We start from the raw sequence: 23,314 nt of genomic DNA, 5'->3' as shown, positions 1-23,314 counted from the left end.
TTGTGGGCGTCCATTACCAATGGGCATATAGGGTCTAGAATTCTGAAAACGCGATTACTATCGGCGCTGTAACAATACGAGTGCATTCGGAAAGCCCGCGCGCATATAATCGTTGCCCCCCGCAGTCACGTCTATCCGTGGTGTACCGTGGTGCAAGCTGTCATGTGACCTTCTCTTTCCCTAGTGGACAAGCAACGGCGAGCACCGCAGCGCACGCGGGCAGAGAAGGTCACGTGGAACTTATGCCGTGGAGTGGATTGGTTTGAATGGGTTGCTGCGATCGCGGACTTTTCGAAACTATATGTCTTTTGACGCGAGGTGGCCAAAATTCACTGAGCCACAGCGCCGAGTGTAATCGCGTTTTCAAATTGTAAAAACTGATTTGGCTCTTACTAACAGCCAGCTACAAATAATCGTCTAATTAGAGCCAGATGCTTAAGTGTAATAATAGTAAATTAATGGCTTATTTGGTAATATCTCTTAATCTGGTTCCACATATATTCCGGTTCAATGTTCCACTTATAAGCGGAACTTTTTAAAAGTTCCACTTATAACTGGAACCTATGTGGAATCAGATTAAGAGTGTACAATATATGCCCCGAGATGAGGCGAAATGAGGGAGGAAGCGCGTGCTTCTTGGCGAGGCATTAATAAAAGTCGATTATCCAAGATTGGTTAGCTAGCACACAGTTGCCATAATTACACGAAGTGTATTAGGCTCATTGAGCCGAAAAGCCATCGCCGTACCCGGCTTTAGAAGACAGCGTTCAAGGACGAGTGAAAATATTGCCGGAGAAAACACTCGAGTGGCGCCATCATGCGGCAGCCACCGAAACTCCCGGCCTGATACTCATTGCCAAGGTAGATGGCACCTCGGCGTCGGCGTTCTAGGCGTCGGGGTTTAGAGATAACAGTGGCCGGGTGAATAAACCGGCGGTGGAAACTAGCAAAAAACGACTGGAAGATTGGTGGCTTAAAAGCAGAGAAGTGACATAATGTTAGTAATGTAGGAACAAAATTTAATAAATAGAAAGATGGTTTAGTTAACCATTCTAAATCAATAATTAAGAGATAGGGAGAAAAATGAGCATGATAGCTACTGCTACCACCCCGTTTCAAAGGGGACGCTCCTATATTCCATCCATCCATCCATCCATCCATCCATCCATCCATCCATCCATCCATCCATCCATCCATCCATCCATCCATCCATCCATCCATCCATCCATCCATCCATCCATCCATCCATCCATCCATCCATCCATCCATCCATCCATCCATCCATCCATCCATCCATCCATCCATCCATCCATCTTGTGCACCATCACAAAACTGCGCGTCTACTTTGAAGACGAGTCGAAAAAGAGGCTAGAAAATTGATGGAAACCACGTGTACGGAGTGCATATTATATATGGAATGTTGCTTGATTGATTTGGGGCGGATGATAGCGTGATTGGTTGATTGATTGATTAGCCAACAGTGAATTCAGATTAGTGAATGAAACAAGCGTGTGGTAGACGAATAATCTCCAGCTTGTGTCGCTGAGTTTGAAGACATGTGATGGAATTGTAGCTGGTACTATTGCGGCGACGTCGTCTGATGTATAGGTTGCATGCAATAGCGCGGAGGCTTCGTTTGAGGATGTGCCTTTTTATTTGCTTCCTGTGTCGGCCAACAATGGTACTATTGTGTCATAAAAGCTGTCTTTATACTCTTAAAGGCCTATTTTAAAAATTATTGGCAGGCGCCCTAAAACATCCGAAATACTGGCTGTTCCAGCGAACACTTTAAAAACTAAAAGTAAGAACTTCAAAATAATAATAAAAAAACATTTTGCAGGAGTAAACTCTCAGCCTCGGCGAATACAATTTACTGCGAAACTCTTGTAATCGTACAGCTAATCGACTGAAACTCACTGATGAACGTTTTAGTTACAAGGATCATGAAAACTTATATACTAAAGCCAGAAAACGCACACGAACAATAGAGATTCCGTCAGTCCTCCCCGCGACGTAACAGTTCTTATGCTAGCTTCACTGACAACGAACATATAAAAAATTACACTCCCCCCCGCACGCAAAAAAATCAAGAAAAGTCGCGACGGCGCCTCGCCCGCGTCACATGGGAGTGTCCGAAGAGAAAGCCCACTAACGTCGTCGGGATGGGAGCGCGCGGGAAGTTGTTTCCCTAATTGGTTGCGAGCGACAGCCAGGAGCACTCTTTAACAATTATTTGAAAGTTATAGGCTCCACGCAGAGCTTTTAAATTTTAAACAAAGACCATTTCTATGAATTTCTTGGTTGTAATGTTACAGGAGTTATCGTTACAGGGTTTCTTCAAAGCAATCAAGTTGTTAGTACCAATGGGCAGATTAAGCCACGGACAAGACGATCTCATATCAATTTCTGAAACGAAGAAAAACTTGTTTTCTAAAACCCTAAAGCGTTACGAATTTCAGAACTGCTTTAGGAGCGTTAACTCTTGCTGCTCACATTTGCTGGCTTCTTGTCCGTTTCTCCGTCGCCCTCAGATTGAAGATGGTGGCCAAGTCGCGTGATCATAGCTGCATCATTGCAAATAATCCCTTAGCCTACCACGGACCACCCATACAACGGAGTGCGCACCACCTGGTTCACCATGTGTGACGTCATGATTCCCTAAAGCCATGTGACCGAGGTCCTACCACCGCTGCATTACCTGCTATACTATCGACCGGCCTTACATACTCCACCTAGAAATGTGCGCGCGCGCGCGCGCGCGCGCGCGTGTGTGTGTGTGTGTGTGTGTGTGTGTGTGTGTGTGTGTGTGTGTGTGTGTGTGTGTGTGTGTGTGTGTGTGTGTGTGTGTGTGTGTGTGTGTGTGTGTGTGTGTGTGTGTGTGCGTGTGCGTGTGCGTGTGCGTGTGCGTGTGTGTGTGTCCACTTACGATCAGCATTAGCGGCAAAATTGTGGACTTCCTGTTTGAGTTACAGGGTTCTGAGTGGTATCCCATATGACGCACAGAATTGTTTTTCGAGCTAAATCACAACATGTGCAAGGGATTCGCCATGATGACCTTTGCTCCTCGAAACCGTAATGGGTTGCGACCTTCGGGTGCCGTGGCGGGTGGTAGAGAGGTGCATTGTATACCAAACGAATCGTTGTTTCGTGATGTATACACGTTGTTACTGGAATTGAGGACCTGCGATTCTGCAAAACTCGAGCTAGCGCTCTTGAGTACGCCTGCGGCGGTTTCGCTTATTTGCTTCTCGCACTGAACCGAAATTGAGCGTATTAGATGCGCAGGAAGCATGGTGCAGACGCGACATCTGCTAACGACGCTTTGCAGTGGCTTCAGCGCTTAAGTAGAACTACAAGCACTAAGAGCTACGAACGAGGTGCTCCAGGCAAGCCGGTTTCTAACATTTTTTTAGATATGAAAACGACTTCTGCAGCATCATATTACGGCTTTGGATGGGCATCGAGAAAAAAAAAAAAGGTCAATGATGTTAACTCGAGTGCTAATTAACTGATTTCTTATAGGTAACATTTTAAGGGTTGCAGTAAGGCGGCTGGATTCAATCAGAGATTTGTAGCTGGTCGCTAGTAATAGCCATATCAGGTTTTAGAATTTCCAACGCGATTTCCGTCGGCGCTGTAGCTCTACAAATTTTGGCTGCCTCGAGCCAACAGCCGCGCGCTTTCAAAACCAGCGCCCTAAGTAATGCCACCAGCGCCATCAACCAATGGCGCCAGTTCCTCCAGGTTACGCGGAATAGAGAATATCACGCGGAACTAGCGCCATTAATCAGTGACACCAGTTCCGCGTGATATTCTCCGCGTAACCTGGAGCAGCGAGCAGCGACGAGCAGCAGCGCAAGTGGGATCGTGAAGGACACGTGGCACAGAAACCATTGATCAATGGCGCTGTGGGCGTTGCTCGGAGTGCGGTTTTCTCGAAAGCGCGCGTCTTTTAGAGCGAGATATTGCTGACCCTAGCGCCCAGGAAAATCTCGCTATTTAGTTTCAAAAATGGACGTGGTGATTGCTAACAGCCGCCTACAGATATTTGTTGATCATCTTGCGGCTTAACTAAATGTCTTCTCATTTTATCGATGTCCGTAAACACTGGAACAATTACGTCGTAAAAGCCTTCTTGATATCTCAAAAAAAAAAAAAGAACAATTTTTAAAAATCACCGACGACCTTTCTTTAAAACACCGGGTATACTGCATGCGGATGTCACAGCTAAATGTAGCCAGAATAAAAATAAAAATAAAAAAGAGGACGGACTGAAGCCCTATCTAATGAAATCAACTAGACTGCAGTAATTTCTAGTCAGAGTTAAATTAGTGAAGACGAATTAGTTAACGCTTCAGTTACTAGCTGAAGGCTTGGTAGTTATCTACAACTCGCAGACGTAATAAAAGTGCGTGGTTCGTATCGCTTAGCGTATTCCTTGACTGCTGTTCTTCCGTTCGACATGGTGAATGTAAACGTCTAGAAGCTACTCCTGGAATGACGTTGATGAAAGCAGCGGACAACGTAAGTGATCCAGCGGACACTTGTGGTTCTCTTTTGCGGACTCCAGGAGGCGCAGATTCATCGCCTCCTTCGAGGCGTTCCATGGGCGAACGCACGGAACGGCCTCTTACATAGCGAAAGCACCAACGCTTTCGCTCACCGCTGTTGTCTGGAGCCTTGGGCAGCGTTGGCTAGCCTGGGAGCCGCACAGGCCTTGCACAAACAAATACCGAGCTCCGCGAGATCAGCGAAAAGCTCTGCGAGTGACGGCACCATCTGCTAGAATCTGGGGTACGGAAATACTCGTCAAAGCAGCGTAGTGCGCGGTCTCGGGTCCAGACGGTATCTATGGCGCGGCCCGCTCCGCATATGTTTCCAGGAAAAGCGTTGGGAAACCGACGGCAAATACGTCAATGCAAGTGGGCCAACGATACGAAGACATGAGAAGCTGGGCTCCCTCTGCAAGGCAACATTGCAGAATAGGCCTGACTTGTCGGCCTTCGTAGCTGGCTGGGCATGCACCACTCTCATGGGTGGGCTCCTGTGTGAGGTCTCCAAAGCCTATAGCCTGCGTAAACGAACCAAATGCAGCTCGCTAGAATTGTTTTTTCTTTCGTTCTCTCCCTCCTTTACTGAAGTGCGATAACGAGGCCGAAAATAGAGTTATCTCTTGCTACTTACATTTGCCGACTTCTCGTCCGTTTCTCCGTCGCTCTCAAATTCAAGATGGCGGCCAAGTCACGTGCTCATAGCTACCACATTGCGAAAACTTTCTTAGCTACCCCGTGACCACCCATACAATGGAGTCCATCACCTATCCCGCCATGTGCGACTTCATGATACCCCAAAGCCATGTCACGAAAGAGTCGCAGATCACAAGACAAGAGCCCGTGATGTAGGGAAAGGCATGCGAGACGCCTATAGCTGATTTTAATCCTGGTTGCCAGTATTCCGTTCAGTTTTCAGTTCCATTCGCGTGCCACGATCGCCTCACCTCTCTTCCTCTCCACTGTTCCTTCAAGCGCTAACCTTGAACAGATATGGTTATGTCTAAATATGAGGAATCGCGCGCCCTTGGTCCATTTCAGGGCAATAGAAAAAAAAAAAATTGCCCGAGTGCGTCACGGAGTTTTCCTTTCCATTTTCAAATAAGTATTTAATTAGGATTGCTTATTTAAGAACTGCGCGGCGATAAAAAAAAAGTTTTTTTTTTATATGAAGTCTCAGTAAGTCAAATGAAAGTCAACTGCCCAATTCTTCCTCACAACGGTAAACTTATTCTAAAAATATGCTTTTTTTTTGTTTCTTTGTCTCGCGCGCTTACCTCACTGCGGCATACCACTGAGATTCTCGAGGCAAAGGCTGCCTGCGGACCGTAACAGCGCTAGCTTGGGCGCAGCGCAGAAGCAGCGTGGTGCTCATATGCTTATCTCAGTTTGATTTTCACACTCATCGTTCACACCGCGAAGAGGCCTGCTTTTCAAACCTTAGGCTTATGTTAGCTGAGGCTCAGTGGATATAGTTTTCATGGCTACATTTGCTGCATTTGCCGCGACGAAAATGGAACTTCAGGTGTGGCGAGGACTCGGTGTTTTCAAAAGGCGACGCTGCCAGAAAGAGGGGCCGCTTGTGGAAGGAAAGAGTTTGCGCCTGGAGGACCGAGATGGCGATGGTGCGTGTCCCACCGCGAACGAACCATCACGATAGCACTGATTCCGTGTTGTCTAAGAGGGACATGGTATTTCCCTGCGCGATTGCGCGACGGCGCTACGGTAACGCCTCGCCGTAGCGCTTCCCGAAGCGCGGAGGAGCGCCTTGCCCCCGGGGCGAGGGAGCGGAAACGGGACGAGAAAAGCACGCGGGCCCGATCCATCGCGGCCCGCGGGGGCGAGCCTCCAGACGCTGCTGAACAAACAGGCTCGTTCGACGCAGGGCGGGCTCCTTCCCCGCGCTGCCGTTGAAAATATACGCCCAGTCTGCGAGTACAATAAACAGTTTGACCGAGGCAAAATTTTTTTGCCTGATGAGGAGGAGGAAGCGCGTATTTCGGGAAACTGTTTAGCTTTGCCGGGCCGATAGGCTTGCCTTCTTCAGAATGGCTGCCGGGTGTCGGGTTACGGCCCCGTCCGTGCGTAAGGCACGGGCGCATTGTCCCACCCTCCGGCACCACTGCCAAACGCTGATGTCATGTAAAGCGAGTTGGCGCTCGATGGCTTCCAGCCATGCGATGAGTGGACGAGATTGCCTAAGTATGGACGTTCGGGGGAGGCCTAGGAGCGGCTGTAAACAGGGTGCCTAACCTTGCATGCAAGTGATGGAGCACAGGCGACGGCCTTGGAATGCGCAGTGCTCGTGTGCAGGATGCTGCCGGCCTCAAAGGCGCCTCTTTCGGAGTCGGCGGTTAGCGGTAACCGTCGTTATCGGTGGCTGCGTCGCAGCCCCGGCTCGAAGAGCCCGTGGGCGTGTTAGATAAGCAAAAACGCATCTGCATCCGTCGGCGGTAGACACACAGTAACGGCGCAGACCAGCTTGCACGCGCACCAAATCAAACCAGGGCTCGGCAATGCGTGCTCGGTCTCGGCGTCAACAACCCTTATCCTGTTGGGGACCAATGGCGCGCAAGGCCACCCAGGCGCACCACGACAGCGTGCCAGATTACGCAAGCGACGTCCGAGCAGCGGGCGTGCGTAGTATCCAGCTGCTCCGCCATTTATTTTCCCTCGCTCGTTTTTCGCCTTGTCGCCTGGGCATCTTTGTCAAGCGGGTATCGCAATACGGAAGTCTCCGGTGCCAGGCAGCAAGAAAAACAAAGAGCAGACTCGCGTATGCACAGACGGATCTGCGAAAAAAAGAAAAAAGACAACACTCAATGACAGCGCAGCTGACTGACATTCGCGGTTATCAAAGGGTTCCGGCGTCGTCTGCCCGCCGGTATCAGGTTGCAGGCTCGTTAGGCACCCTCGCGCATCAGCGGGCCGCAGTGCAGGCGCCGCCACAGCCAATGCGTGGCGCGAGCTGCTCGGCGGACCTCCTCCGGCTCCCCGGCTGAGAACCAGGCCGTTGTTCGTTCGGACACGGGAAGGGGCGCGGCAGGGGAGCGAGCTCCGCAGCGGCTGTGCACTGTACTGCTTCCGCCACCAGTGCGCGGCATTCTTGCGGCGAGGAAAAGGGAAGCCCTTGTTTTCCGATTGCCTGACACCAACTACGATAAAGACTTCAGACCTGTCCTCGTCCCACGTGGCGCAAATGACCTTCCAGAGGTTACGCGCCATTGATAATGCGGACGATCGGGCAGCGCCGATTAGTCCCGCAACGACGTTGCGGGCGCCCCTGGGTCGCAGCCATGTGCGCCACAGTCAAGGCCACAAAGTCAGAAGTGGTGTCGCTGCAACCTCCGGGCGTTAGCTGCTAGGCCAGCACCGGCCAGCTGCTGTTGGCCATGGCCGATGAGCATGGTTGACACAAAACACTATCAGAAGAATCAAGCTCCAGGGTTAGCTTCTAACCTTGAGTGGCCAGTGCAGTGGTGATGCGGGGGTGAACGATGGCTGAACTAGGAACATTTCGTTAAAAATATAAACATGAAATAGCGGAATTGATTCTGCTGCTACATGGCATGGTCGTGTACTGGTGCTGCAGTATAGTTCCAAGTAGCATTCCAGTAGCGGCTAGAGGCAGAAAACTTCGAGCGCGGCTTCTGGTACGACCCGAGCAACCGTTCGAAAGCGAAGTTTGCTAGATTGCTGTGCTATGCCTTGTGTTTTGTAGCCATCTGTTTCATTGAGAATGGGTGCCGTTCGGGCAGCCCACCAGCGGCATACGGTTATGTTTTCTTCTACTTTTTAATTAATCACTTTTCAGGTATAAAATTATTACAGTGCTAATTTCCTATCAGCACCACAAATTATTAAAAAAAAAAAGAAAAACATTTCCCTATGTTTTCCTTGGTTCCATTCACTACTGACTATGTTCATATATAGGTACGTCATAACGGGGCCCTCGTTTCCCTATACTTGTCTGATCAATACCATAACGAGGGCCTATAGTTCTGGAATCCGTGATGCCATTGGTAGCATAAGAGGATTACTTGCAAGGCTTAGAAGCAAACACCCTGGAATCTAAACATTTGACAAATTTGAATCTAATAACGAGCCCCTACATTTACCTGCTCTATCTGTCTCTCTCTTTCTGTCTCTCACCCCCTCCCCCCCACGCACACACACGCGCACAGGGTCTCACTATTTTACAAAATAATTTCGAACAACATTGCTGTAAAAGAGCAGAAGTGCTCTCTAGGGCTTGACTCGCATTGTTGCTCACCACTTATCATTTGTGCAGACCCGAATTATTGATGATTGAACTGTCTGTCGGTTCCAAGAGGTGTCATTTGTATGCGCTCACATCTGAAAAAAAAAAAAAAAAAAAGGGGGGGGGGGGGCGGGGGGGCTTAACTTTGTTGTCTGGCTTCATATGGCAATCAAAATTTTGGCGTTGCTCACTGCTTCGTGCTGCACGTCATATACTTACATGTTTTCGTATATATGCTTCCACACGCTAGTGCTGTTCGGCAAACACTCGCCATGGAGTCCGGCAAAACTGGATCTCGTATAACTTGACGACGAATAGTATATTTCTACAAGAGAGTGTTTCGAATTCTAAAATAATACCTTCTGCAATTTCGTTATCTCGCTCCCGCATCTATCCTCAGCTCTCTATCTATACTGACTCTGCAATGCCTTGTTAATTACACAGTTCCGCAGAGAAAGTGCTAATTATTCAGGCTTGTAGAAATTGCTAAAATTTGGGCATGGAATTGAGCAACGTACGCTTTTGATGTCAGGAATATCGATCAAATCACGACGAATGCTCCATAAATCAAGTGCTTTCGAATTCAGAATTTGGACGACGGAAAGCATGGAACAAACGGGCGTTGCCTCCTGGCGAAATTCATCGCCGAATATAATGAGAGCAGATGGGCAGAGTGGGCCTTTCGCAATACAGTGACGCTGGCTCTACAACGCGCCCAGCGACAGTTTTGTGTCGAGCGAAGCCTCCGCATTGCATCGCGCGCGTCGCAGAGCAAGCAAGCGGATACATCGCGTGAGCGTTCCAGCGCGTGTTCTGCAAGTCGCACTCCGTTTTATCTCGGCCGGACTGCAAGCGAAGACGCAGTTAGGCCATGGCCTGCGCGTGCTTTCTTGCCCAGCTAAGCAGCGGCGTTAGCTTTCGAGGCCACTCTTCGTTGGAGCAGCAAAGTGTCGCTTTCCTCACTTGCATGTCGCAATGAGCGAAGGGGCGAGAGGGCGCATCGTGCGGCCCGAGGAGGATGACGCAGCGCCGCGCATCTAGGGCCGAAGACGAAGGCATCTCGGCAGGGGCGTTCCCACGGCCGCTGGCGTTCGCGGCGGCGGCAGCAGTGCTGGCCGCCAGCGTTGCACGTGGGCCAGCTCGTTTGCGAGACGACGCCCACCCACAGAACGCGGGCGCCGCGGCGGCGGTCGTCTTAATGAAACGGGTCGCCGTAGCATATTTGCGGATACAGTTCGCACTTTTGGTTGTGCTTTGCGGGCGAGATGCGCTGCAGAGCTGACACACGCTGTCGCTGGTTTGGAACTACCGCAGACACAAACCAGCAGCGACTCCACTCTCCGCGACCGCTGGCCCCCTTCTCCCTCACTTGTTCCCTTGTCTCCTCCTTCACCAAAGGGGAATCCTCTCAAAGCAAGTTATCTGTGTACTTGAAAGTTCAGCTTTCGGTTGACCAATGGAGTCAAGCGTGCCGCAGATAAAAAGAGAAGCAGAGTTAAAGTGGCCATGGTGACATGCACACATCGGTTTGACTCGCATAAATCGAAAAAATTTTTTCTTCTTAAGGGAACATGTATGGAGAGGGGACACACCTCTCCCCAGGATAGAGATCTTACGCAGGAAAACTAAAGCTAAGCACCATTTTTTGTTTTTTGTTTTCAAATAGGAGGTTCAGTGTATTGCAATGAGAACTTGGGCTCTACTAAGCCCGCCGATATGGGGATGTTAGAATATTCAGCTTTTATTATTATTATTTTTTCTGCCGTTGAGAGCATTATAGCAGTATGTCTCGTGGCAGGCGTTGAGGCTTCGTGAAGGGGGGGTGTGTCTGGGTGTATAGGCATGTGGAGCTAAACGACAGCGAAAGCGTCTGAAGGATGAGGCAACACTGCTACAGACGACGAAGGATGACATATCAGCGCAGCGACGCATGGGTAGAGGGCAGCGGTGGCATAGCTTTGTTATTTGCCCTGCTTCTTACGCTTTTCCCCACGGAACATATGCGAGGCACGAAATGACTCCCAGTCCGAACTGGCTGTTTGGCTGCGCTTACTAAACTTGCCCAGTGCGAGTGCCTAGGTGTGCCTAGTGAATTCGGGCTTAAATCATGCCGCTGCTGTTTCGCTCCGGACTCAGGTAGAAGCCTCGAATAAGCTCACGCCCTGCCTGGGTATCAGGCCGACGAACCTGACGCCGTCCTCGCAGCTGCCGTTGGCATTTTCGGCTCACGGAAGGGCGTCGCGATCATATCAGATGTCATTATTGCAAAAAACGCCTCGAACATTAAGGCATTAGCTTGCTGTCAGCGTGCTGGTATCGCACCCCTTGTGCCTAGTAACTACCTAGTCAGGGACAAATGATCGTTCTTTATGATCTTGTTAAGCTGTTGTCCGGGGATCAAGAGCTTTCTTTTTTTTTTTTAATTTTTTGGCATATTTAGCCGAGAACACGAGAAAAAAGGAGATGAATGGTCAGAGACGCGAAAGGAATTTGAAAATGCGCACTTTCTGCATGTTAAAATAGTCCAGCTGAATCAGTCAATTCTTGCAGCGTTTACTCTTGGAAGAAGTCATCATACATCGGCGATGTGCACTAGTAAAGGGTTCTACACTCGCGATGGGATATGCACTTCCATTTTAGGACGCTGGTCTGCCCACACTTTGCGCCGTTTTCCCGCGACGTTTACAGCGCGGCCGGTGCCATAGCAAAACAGATTTTGACCGCAAGAAACGCTCGCGGTAACCACGGCAACACGGGCTAAGGCTTTCGTCTCGCCCGCTAAAGGCGCGACGGAAGGCGGCAAACGAGTGGTGGCCAACAACTCGACCGACGGGAAGAGGAGGCACAAAGGGTAGTACATCAGACGCCGCCGCAGCAGCTGCGTCCGAGACCTTGCGACGCGCCTGTGTTGGTGACCTCCCGCAACAAGTGCGTGTTTGCCGCGTCGTTTCACGATGCTCGACAATCGAGGACAACGTGCGCTGGAAGGAAGCGGCGTCGCCACTCGTTGTACCAACAACACGGCCCAGGCTCAAGCCATCCGCACGCGCGCGCAAAGCCAACCGCGCGGGGGTGTCGCTCGTGACAGCGGCTCCTGGCCCGAGGCGCGGCCGCCAGCCTGGCTCCCTTCCAGCGCCGCGCACGTCCTCGCCCCGGTCGCGATGACGACGAGCCTGCAAGGGGGGCGCGGTATGGTGCGCGCGGCACTTCCGCATCGCCGTCTGAGCGAACCGAGGCTCGTGCTAGCCAGGTGTGATTCACCTGCGACCGCGAAGGGTACTGGCACGAACGACGCTTGTGTCCGAACTGAGTGCGCGAAGCTCGACTCGCACTGATTCTCATGCAACAAAAGGACAGGCAGCCAAAGCACGAAAACATGCTCCCCCGGTTTTGTGTGTCAACAGTTTACTCATCCAATATTCCTGCACATTAGCTACGCGAAAAAACACAAACGTTTGAAGTAGCCGTTACCCGTGAAAGCAGGGCCTAACAAATTTGAACTTAAAAGGAATAAAAGGCCGGGAGCACACACACATACAAAGAAAGAATCTAAAAGAAACTCTGATAGATTTGAGCAATGCCATTGAACATATCCACACAGGTACACGTACACTCGCGCGGCAGGAGTAATATCTCTGTTTTCTTTTTCGGGAGGCACGGTGCACAAGTTCACCGCCTAAGCAGGGATCGCAACTCCTTATTGAAACTTCAATGTTGGCGCATACTTCTTTTTTTTTTTTTTTTTTTTCCCTCTCTTTTGTGGCTGCGCAAGCTCCTAGCGGTTACAACTTACTCTTCATCGCGCTGCCCGCACTCGTTCGTCGCGCGTAGCAGCCCCGAGGAAAGAAAAAGAGGGGGGGGGGGGGGGGGCGTCTGCTTCCAGCCTCCTCCGCCGGTCGGCTGGTACGCTCCGTAAATGCGAGAGCGGAAAAGGCCCGAGAAATTCGTTGTACTGAAGATGTCTCCGGACGACGTTGCGCAGACGCAGGGCGGCGGCGAGGAGACTGGCAGAGGGCTGAGAGGTTACCACCGAGAACAAGGGACAGAAACGAACCGAGAAACGAGAGATGGCGCAGCGCGGTTTCATTACTCGCGCGAGGGTCTAGGGTGGAGCACCAGAAGAGAAACAAACGGGCGTAGGAGGGGCGGGAGAGGGCCAAGTTGCGTGCAATGAAAAAGGACGCGCGCTTAATTGGGGTGTGAGGAGGAGGCCGGAAGACGGCTACACACAGGGCGGCGCACGAGAAAGATGATCTCCCCTCTCGTCCCCACCATCCCTTCTCGGCATCCTTTCCGATTCGAGATAACTGTCCTTGAAAGAACTCCTTCTTGGGGGCCGCCTCCCTTGGTCTCCTTTAGCGACTGCTGCCGCCGCTCCTCTCGATACGCGAAGATGGAGCGCTGCAGGCGGAACCGTCGGCCGCCGCGCTCGGCTCGGAGCGCGGGCCACTTCCGCCGAGAACCACCGAAAGGATCCCTCGTCTGCGCTGCGACTTAGTCGGCCGGCTGAGCCAAACTTGCGCAACCCCTCCGCAAGGCTCAGAGTCGCTTTCGAAAGTGATTCTGCTCGCAGCAGAAATAGGCTAGAGATGCAGAAGGAGAGAGAAAGAAACGAAAAACATTCCAGCAACGAAACAAAACTGGACACTTCATGTATAAGAAAAAAAAAATACGAATAAGCATAACCGGCGTTACGTAGAAGAACTGGTTAGGTACTGAGTTTGCAACCGGGGTATGCGCAAAAAAAAAAAAAAAAGGAAATCATGCAAACTCCGCAATTCCCGATGAATACGCTTGTGAAGAAGGTGTCTGCTACTTAAGTGCGTCCGAGTACGCCGGTCTAGAACTATCACGCAATGAAAGGGAGGGTACCGAGAAAGGCTTCAAAGGGAAAACTGGCTGTTGTGCGGTATAATATGGGGTGTTATACGGAATCCGTTCGATTCGGGTTTGGTGGCGAATGCAGTTATTCTGATAAGCAGAGACACGTGAAAACGCTGGCTACTAGGTGCTGTGAATTTGAGAAACTAGACCGATCCCACCAACCGATCTGCGCATGCGCCAGTTTTCTGAAGTTGCACCACCGCCATGTTAGTTGCAGTCGTGTGGTCAGCGCGCGCACATGAACCTACACTGCTGCAACCTGCACTCCACACGAGCTCACCGCACATTTCTCATACTTCACCACCGAAAAAATTTTGTCACATCATTATTTCACAAAATTGCACTGCCTGTTACATGCAAGGCAAACGTTCTAAGGGTACTTATATTCTTTTAAGCGGTCATTCGGTCGAAAATCAGACGGCGTAGTCGCCACCGCGTGTCGGAACTAATCGAAGGCTGCTGAAAAAGTCGTATCATGGCAAATTGTTGTCCTATTGATTGGCGATTGATTGGTGTGTGATTGGCGATGGCGAGTGTAATCAAATATGCACGGAATTTAAAAAAAGAACAATATTTCAAAAAGTGCTGATCAAAGGAGTCAAGACGCTCTAATGGATAGCTAATACTTGATGATGCTGATTATAAAAAAAGAACAATAGTTCAAAAAGTACGATTCAAAGGAGTCAAGACGCTCTAATGAATAGCTAGTACTTGATGATGCTAATTATGAAAAATCAGAGTGTGTAATCGATCAATTATTAGTGCAATAATAGAAAAAGGAAAAATTGAAAAAAAAATTTCAAACGGGTCAAAATGCACACAATGGCAAGGCAATGCTTGCTGATACTAATTAGGAGTAATTTATGTGTAATTTATCTATTAAAAACTGAAATATTTAAAAATAAAATGAATTTAAAAAGGGGGATTCAAAGGTGTCAAAATGATCAACTATAGACTAAATTTATTTAATTAGCCTCATCAAGCATTGGCTTTGCATTGGGAACATTTTACATTTTTAAAACATTTTTCTAATTAATCTTTTTTAATGAATTGATCAATTACATTCGGAATTTTCCTGATTAGCGTCTGAAGCATTGTCTTTTCATTCTGAGCATTTTGACATCTTTGAATCCCGTCCTTGCAAATTTTCATTATTTCAGTTGTTTCAATTAAATAACTGATAAATTGCACACTGTAAATTTTCATAATTAACATCAAGCATCGCCTTTTAATTCTGGGCATTTTCACTGCTTTGAACACCCTTTTTCTTTTTAGATTTAGTTCATTAATTCATCAATTATTCAATGAATTGCAAGATCGCTTATCACACATCAATCAGTCAATCAATCAATCAATCATCAATAACTAGAAAGACAAATTACCATGATACAAGTTTTTTACGCATTCCCCAATTATTCCGACACGCGGTGCCAACAACTACTACTACGACGACAAAGACGCCGACAGCTTTCCCACCCAACGAGCTCTATAAGCTATGGATTATACATAAAGCATGTCATTTCTCCCTTGTGCTGATCGATGCTATAACACCCAGGAACATAACAGGTGAATTTTCCCAATGAACTCTTGCATACACACGAGCTAAAAATCGTGGCGCGCAGGCACTCCGGGTGGCCGGATGACTACGTGTACCAGCATGCAAAGCGGCAGCGTCGTGAAACCGGCTAGTGGGATCGGTCAATTGAGGGGGCGGAAAAAATAATGTGCTTTAGAACGTCTGATTTGTCTGCGATGGTATACGCCAATAGAGAGACGTTGAAAAAGTGACTGTCATGAATTTAGAAGGGACAACTGCGGGCGTCCCGCCGAGTCAGGCAGCATCCGGCTGGAAAATTTTCGCCAGGTGACATTTCTGAAATGCATTCAGCCCGCTGATGTTAGCGCAAGAACTCGGTGATGAAATTTTGATACACCCTTGATGCTATCTAGTGACGCCGCAAGCACTTCGTTTTGTGTTTCGTGAATTGTGAAAATCCGCAGCTTGCATTGCCATTTATTTTTAAATCGAAAATTAAAGCAGATGAACCAGTTCGCGCAACCCTGTCTTCAAGTTCGAAAAACGTTTTCCTCTTTGTGGCACTTTGGGCTCACACATTAAACATGCTTGTGTTAATTAAACGAAATTTCGCTTCATATATTCTTTTTGCAGGCATGCAAAGGATGCTCCATCCCGCCATGTTTGTGCAAAGGCGAAAAAGGAGCTACGGTGAGTGGAAACACACTTTCAAATCATACTGTTGCAGAGAGCCTATCGACAACATATCGAGCCCATTCGATCGATATTTAATGGACCTTGTATAGCACCCGTCTGTTTGCATACGAAGTGTGCATGTTACATGTGCGTGTGCGTGGCACAAGCATAATTATATTCTTTAAATCACCTCGGTAGCAAAAGCCCAATCTCTGTTTTTTAAACCAGTTCTAAGCTGAAAGACAGGCTTGTCGCAACACGTTTTCTTTTATTTTGCTTTATTTTCAGAGGCTTTCGATGGCTCGTTCTTTTCTTTCTTTTTTTTTTAACCCAGCTATCGTTCGTATAAAAACGAGATTTCCAACAGGTTGTAGTGTCTCATTATTTTCCTCATTTTCGCTGCAGGTGTTTGGTGGTGTGTAGCCTGAGGTGAACCGTAACCATTACAGCGCATTCTCGCAGCCCTGTGGTGCAAACGCCTTTTTCGCATTGCGTAGGGTCACCCGGGCCTTCCGGGCTCACCAGGCACAGAAGGCGCTCCGGGACCGCTGGGCCCCTTGGGACCGCCCGGACGCAGGGGAGAACGCGGCCAAACAGGGGACACCGGTGCCATCGGACCCAAGGGAATTCGGGTGCGTATGTAACGAGTCTAGTGGCGCAAGCGCTTGTTCGCATATATAGGCTTGCAGGCTGAGCTTCTCACTGTCCGCTGTGCGCTCCGAACACACACTAGAGACACAGAGATCGGCCGGTCTTTAATATAGCGCTATTAATATATATTACAGGAATGACGCACAGTGCTGTGAAAGCCGGAAAAAAGGTCGGCTGACGAGTATAGCCTCCTCTCGTTGTATCTAAGACTTCCCTCCTTCCCCCTCCGCCCTTTCTTTTTTCTTTTAGAAAACACCAGAGGTTTGAAATGAAGTAAGTGGGCGCTTCCCTAAATTGGACCTTTGTATTTTGATGTATACGGTAGGTTGGTTGGTTGGTTTGTGGGGTTTAACGTCCCAAAGCCACTCAGGCTATGAGAGACGCCGTAGTGGAGGACTCAGGAAATATCGGGTTCTTTAACGTGCTATTTTGATATACGCCTGTGCGTCATCGGGAGCCGCAAAATTAGATGCCCGAAATAAAAAAATAAAATAAAATAAAGCATCAAGAGGAAGGGGGGGAGGAGGGCGTTGGGAGGGGGGGGGGGAGGACTTTATGTTACCCACTGAAGCATTCCTGCCTGCCGCTTTTCGCTAAAGTCGCGAATGGCATAATTAAGGGTGCTTTAGATATATGGCAGTATGAGGTTATGTACGCTATTAGCCGTACTTACATCGTAGAGATGGGAATGAGGTGGTTGCTTGGAGGAAAGGGAGACCGCTGGCTCGAGCGTCGCTCATGCCTGATACTACCTGAGTTATACTGTACTCATTTAATATACATTGCAGACAATGAGTGAGCGTTGTGCAATAGCAGTCTGCAATACCATTTGTCCCTTTCACGCATGCCACCTAGGTTTTATGCTAGCACAGCGGAAGCATGATAATTAGCTTTGGTAAAACGAGAAAGTGCTCGCGTTTCCGACGCGTCGAAAGTGTGATGCGGGCTCCATGCCCCCCCCCCCCCCCCCCCCTTTTTTTTTTTTTTTACCTTTTCATATTTTTTGGGTGTAGCACGGGATGAAAGGGGCACGTAAAATTAGAGTGGTGAGAGTACAGCGTGTATAGCTGTGGCCAAAGAGAAGTCGCCTGAAACCAGCGGCCGGCTACCGCCCACACATTGGGCTTCATCTCATAAACACGCTGCTTGCAGTGAAGGCACCTTTCCTCATTCGCAGCACCTTGCTGCGCAGTGCGTTTCTCGCTCGCGAGAAAAATGGGCGTTCGTAAGATCCTGACATATTAATGACAACCGTAATTGTATTTAATTTTAGACATTTGAGTCTAATGCAGCAACACAGCACAGAAATGCGACAACTTACTGTGCCCCGTTGATGCATCCGTTAAAAAGAAAAAAAAAAGATAAACATGTGAGATTGAAAGAAAAGGAAAAAACGAAAACAAGCAGAATTTTTGCGGTGCGTTATTCAGCAGCATTTTTGCACCGTCTGCAAAACATGCTTCAGTTTCATCATTATTACGGTATGTATTAAATCAAGAGGAAGCGTGTGCGAACAAGCGATCTGTGGAAGATAAGGGGATGGGGTGATCGGCCCAACTTGATCAGTTGTTCTTTAAACGAGCCTGCCACATTTAGGCTAATATACAAGCGAAAAACGAAGTCCTGGACGAAGAATCAAAGCATAAATAACTGGCGCCGAGCCACTGAAAGCAGGTGAAGATCTCCAACTGTCATAAAATAAGGCCTGTTCGAACAGGATAAGGCTTTCACTGTAACGTTAGCATTCCAGACGCTGCTTCAGAACCATTTCGCAGAAACACGGGCGTTTTTTTTTTTTGTTATTTTCATGCTTCACGAAGTCAGAATGAGCGGCAAAACTTGTTCACACCTTTTTCGCCGCAAAGTGCTACTGGCTGGCTGCCAACGGTATATTGTTTTTTTTTTTGTTTTTTTTTTCTCTTTCCGTCGTTTGCAGGGTGATGAAGGTGCAACTGGATTTCCTGGCAGGCCGGGAGCACCTGTGAGTATAGTGCGCGAAAATGGTTTTGCTCACATCTTTTATATTTTACTCTAATTTCCGAAAACTGGCTTCAACGAGCGTTAGACTATATATGTTTCATGAAGAGTTCATGTAAAGTGAGATGGTTAGGCTGATGGTAAGCTTCGCCGATTTAGGATGGAAGATTTTCTCGTGCTAAGGAAATACATCGTCTCTGCACGTGGAACTGGGCATTTGTAATTGGCAAATCGACATCTTAATCAGGCAAAGATTTGGTGAGCGCTAAAGTTATGCCTATCAGTTTTCATCTACGGATCTTCTATTAACCATAATTCAAGCGTTACGCAGGCACAAATCAGCAGTTTCTAAAAGGAGAAATATCTTTATCAAAAGGCAAATTAAAGAACATATGCTGGTATAACATGTTGAAGGCAAACAAATTGTTTCGCTATCAATACGAAGCTGACCCATGAACTCTACCAGATTAATTGTAGTTGCCACCCTTGTTCGAACAAAGCAAAATAATAATAATGATAAGAGAGAAGAAAAAAAGAAACAACCTTCAACTGTTATCATGTTTCGTGATCTTCGCAGCCCTAATAAGATTTACACTGAGATTGTTTTGTCTTTCTTATTCGAACAGGGAAAACCAGGTCTCGATGGTTGGCCAGGAGATCCTGGAATACCGGGCTGTAATGGAAGCAAGGTAATGTTACTAACTGACCGCACAAGTTTTCAAAAGCTCCTTGATATTAACAAGAAACAGAAAGAGCGCTAAACAACTGGCTTGAATGTACGGAAGAATGAGTGTAGCTTTAGCATTTGATTTCGTCAAATACATAAAAACGAGCTTTTCCGACTCGTATAGCTGCTTCTTTATAAAGAATCTCAAGCTGGATTTTTTTTTTTTTTTTCAAATTATTCATCGAGATGTTTTCAGGATCTTTTGCAGCGCAACAGGACGACACGGGGGCGCATACACAGGAGTAGCGCTGTCCTGCGTATATTCCCTCTTTGTCGTCCCGTATCACTGCAAAACATTCCGAATTGAATGATCCCGCATAATACTATTTTTCATGAAGGCAGTGTTGAATTCTTTTTGGCATGACCGAACAGAAGGATTAACTTGAGCTGTTTGGCCACACTTCTGTTAGTTGTCGTGCTCCTCTTTTCAGTGCTGTGTTGGTACAGAGAAGCAAAGTTTGTTGAAATCGTTGATGCTCTTCTTGCCGCAGGGCGCACTAGGACCCGAAGGTCCTGCCGGCTCTTACGGTCCACGAGGACCCCGTGGACCACGCGGAGACTTCGGACCTAAGGTACGCTCTCATGCCGGCCGCGCGCTGCGCGGGCCTCCTCCGTTTGCCGGCCTCTGGAAGAGTCCATGTTGCAGCATCGCAGAAAGTGGTGGTGGTGGTGGTGGTAGTGGTGGTAGTGGTTATTTATTGTATATACAAAAGAAAAGATGTTTGCCAGTCCCGGTATCTGCTATCTGATATCTGAAGCACCTGAACTGGGGCAGCTGAAATAAAGGGATAGCGAGGAAAAGGTAGAGGAAATCAAAGAGGTGAGAGATAGGGAGAAAGAAAAGGGTAGGTAAAAATAAAAGAAATATATACACTATGGTACAGTATATAATAGCTTTCTTGAGGCACATTTTATTTTTGGTTGTCAGCTAAGCAAGGAGGTGTTTTTCTTTGGAAACGGTAGTGAGATTTGAAGTTTTATTTCCAAAATAGGCGACAGCATAAAACGACGTCATTTCTTTATGACACGTCAACAGTCGCAGTACATGGTTGACTGCTCAGAAAGCAAAGTGGTTGTCACAGTAATCAAAACCGCGCGTGTACGCTTTGTGACGCCTCATTGACAGTATAACCCTCCATTTATAGGGTCTGCCTGGAGACGGTGGTATAAACTCTCTGGGAGTTCGTGGAGAGCCAGGAGATGACGGGAGGCCGGGTTCCCCGGTAAGGTGAATTTGAAGCACCACCAAGTCAAAGTGTTTTGTCTGTAGAAACCTTTCAAAAAAAAAATTAAGAAAGCGTTATATTTGGTATGGATTGGCCATTCAAATGCACCCCCTTATATATACCCTTTCCATCTGTTGCAGGGTGCACCAGGGTTCCCCGGCTTTCACGGAGTAAAAGGTATTAGGGGAGACACGGGACCAATGGTGAGTTATCTTGCAGTCTTTTGTATCTTGAAACTCCACGGTAAACGCAACGCAGTGTTAACCGCAGTTATGCAACAACAATAATAAAAACTGCCTCATCCTTTGCGTTCAGCAAGTTTTTCATGTTCCAAAAGATGGCATCTGCATAACAAAATAAATGAGCTTATCTAATTAGAAAGATTTGTGGTACAGATCACTATTTTGATTCGATGCCATAGAAGCGTCTTCGTTCCCTTGAACACACGTGCAGAATACGCCACTCCTCATTTCTGCAGCGGCAAAAGTCTAAACTGTCGCTTCCATACTTACTGTAATGGGTAGGATGCGCAGGTGAGAAAGGCAAAAAGATTTTTTTTTCTTCTTGTCTCATTACCTTTTTAGGGAAGGCCGGGCCCACAAGGAGGCCCTGGTCCTAAAGGTGTCCAGGGTGACGGAGCACAAGGTGACAAAGGAGCTAAGGTGAGCCTGCCGGAAGAAAACAATGTTACTTACGGTGACCGGGGGAGGGTTTTATGTGGGAATAATGCTAAGCGAACTTTTTTTTTTTGTTATTGCAAAACTAAAGCGAGTGCTATTAGCTTTGCCTGACAGCTTCTGCTACTTTGTTGTGGAAAGCCGGTGAAGTAAAATCCGTGCTAAAAACGGTTAAATAAGCACGCAAATAGATAAGCGGCTTTCTCTCCTATGTTATATTTTTCTATTGTGCTTTGTACGCAATGGTGCGCACAATAGCGTAGAGGGGGCTTCAAGAAAGCGTATACTATCACTACATAACTTTTGCTAGAGGGGTCGTGACGTAACGCATCTGCTGCGCATGTTAAAATTTCTCCCTTCTATATTTTATGGAAGAACTCTGCTAGTTTCAAACCGCCTTGTTATTAATTTTAAAACTCTGGCGCTTTTTATAGGGAGAACCAGGTCCCCATGGAGATAGAGGTCCGCATGGTGATTCGCACTTCCTTGAAGGGAAGCCACCCTTCGAACATGTTCCCGGTGAAAGAGGACCAATGGGTGAAAAGGTGAGTGCAGCGACAATTCTCGGTCAAGTTTTCGGGCGTTCAAGGCGTATGTTTGTGTAGGGAGGGGTTTGTGTGTTTAGTCTAATGTGTACCTTCAACCCAGCCTTACACTGTACTGCAACCTTATGTGTACTCCCCCCCCCCCTCCCCCCCCCCCTTTTTTTTTTTTTAACAGGGCGACGTAGGCAGCGTAGGCGAGCGGGGATCGCGCGGAGTCGACGGTGAAATCGTGAGTTTTACGCTCATGCTGGCGACTTTTTTGTCGGTTTAGGTTACCCTGGTTGTAAGTTAGTGATTTCAGTTGTAATTTATAGTAGCTAGTTGGAAATTGTCACAACTATTAAAGGCGTAAATGTCTTGCTCTGCGATAGTGTAGAAAGAATACTATGCTTTTTTTTGTTTTTGTTTTTTTTTTTTTTGCAGTCCTTGTTTAGAGCTGATAAACAGTTGGATCGAAAAAAAAAAATTAATGTAAAACAGTAATCTGCATTGACATGAGACTTATCAATTGCAAGTAAACGTAAATGACGGTCGTAAGTTTGTCAGCGTAACAAGACATTGCTGGTATACAGAGAATATTCTATGGTACATTCTTACGTTTCACGGTACGTTTTGCAAGCAGTATCGAGACTGCAACACCGCCTCCAAGGTCAGGGTGTAATGCAGGCGCGCGCATGTTGCAGGGCTTGCCTGGCACCGACGGCCTCAAAGGACAGAAAGGAGACCAAGGCGAAGAAGGCCCACGGGTGAGTGCGGAAATCTGTCTCCATCGCCATTCAGCTCCAGCAAGTAGAGACAGCGCTCAAACCCGTGTTTCAGGTGTAACTTATGCGACTTCTGGCGGGGTAATTTGCCATCTTCATAAGAGAAAACTTGAGCCTCATTGTGTGATACAACGTGTGGCGTTACTAACCATGATTCGGAGTGTAATGCACCGCCTCCCTTTTCCGCTCGTAGGGCAAGAGGGGGAAGGTAGGGCTCGAAGGTCCATCAGGAGAGAAAGGCCAGAAGGGAGAGCCAGGATTTACGGGCCAAGATGGTTTTCCCGGCGACACGGTTAGTGGAACCTTTTTCTTTGAAACGCAACTTTTTATCTCCATTGAAGTGAGAATACAAGGTTTCAGTGTAACCTCTAAACGTAATTAGATTGCGCAGAGGCCGTCTAATATTCAAGAGTGGCGCTTTGCTGTCTTTAACAGGGAGAATCCGGAGAACCAGGAAGAATAGGAAACCCGGGCCAGCAGGGACCGCAGGTGAGTATGAAACCTCGCCAGGAATCACGAGACGCCAGGACTGGGATACATTAACTATCACTTGTTTCGATATCATCAGGTTTGATTCACATCGCAAGAGATTACAACACGCCAGGAAATTTGTGTGGTATAGGCGATGGCGTGAATAATGGAAATAATAGCTAATTGCGACATCAACGCAGCTCTTTTACCTCCGCAGGCGTGTCCCTTACGTTACAGCCCAGGGCGTGCTCATCGCTTTCTTAAAGGTCATAGCAAAAGTTTTTTGCAACCAATTACAGTGCCATTCATGATTCGGAGAACAAATAATCGTTCTTGTCTGGCCAGTCGTGTGTTACAGCACCGACGATT

General features: G+C 47.8%; 1 protein-coding gene across 1 annotated transcript in view; it reads left to right on the top strand.

Annotated features, from left to right (window-relative positions):
* LOC146202872 (uncharacterized) overlaps positions 1-23,314 on the top strand; it is an 83,468-nt gene that overhangs the window by 9,708 nt on the left and 50,446 nt on the right. Inside the window, exons 2-14 of the mRNA XM_084588414.1 lie at positions 15,866-15,922; positions 16,405-16,539; positions 18,495-18,539; positions 19,162-19,224; positions 19,754-19,834; positions 20,408-20,485; positions 20,629-20,691; positions 21,073-21,150; positions 21,600-21,710; positions 21,886-21,939; positions 22,394-22,456; positions 22,668-22,766; positions 22,910-22,963. Of these exons, the coding sequence (XP_084444540.1) occupies positions 15,866-15,922; positions 16,405-16,539; positions 18,495-18,539; positions 19,162-19,224; positions 19,754-19,834; positions 20,408-20,485; positions 20,629-20,691; positions 21,073-21,150; positions 21,600-21,710; positions 21,886-21,939; positions 22,394-22,456; positions 22,668-22,766; positions 22,910-22,963 (981 nt within the window). The remainder of the gene's footprint in view (positions 1-15,865; positions 15,923-16,404; positions 16,540-18,494; positions 18,540-19,161; positions 19,225-19,753; positions 19,835-20,407; positions 20,486-20,628; positions 20,692-21,072; positions 21,151-21,599; positions 21,711-21,885; positions 21,940-22,393; positions 22,457-22,667; positions 22,767-22,909; positions 22,964-23,314) is intronic.

The sequence above is a fragment of the Amblyomma maculatum genome, chromosome 1, assembly GCF_055883805.1.
Source record: "Amblyomma maculatum isolate TAMU_Amacu chromosome 1, ASM5588380v1, whole genome shotgun sequence".
In the NCBI taxonomy this organism is placed as follows: Eukaryota; Metazoa; Arthropoda; class Arachnida; order Ixodida; family Ixodidae; genus Amblyomma; species Amblyomma maculatum.
The sequence above is the reverse complement of the archived record's forward strand: the minus strand, read 5'-3'. Positions and strand labels throughout refer to the sequence as shown.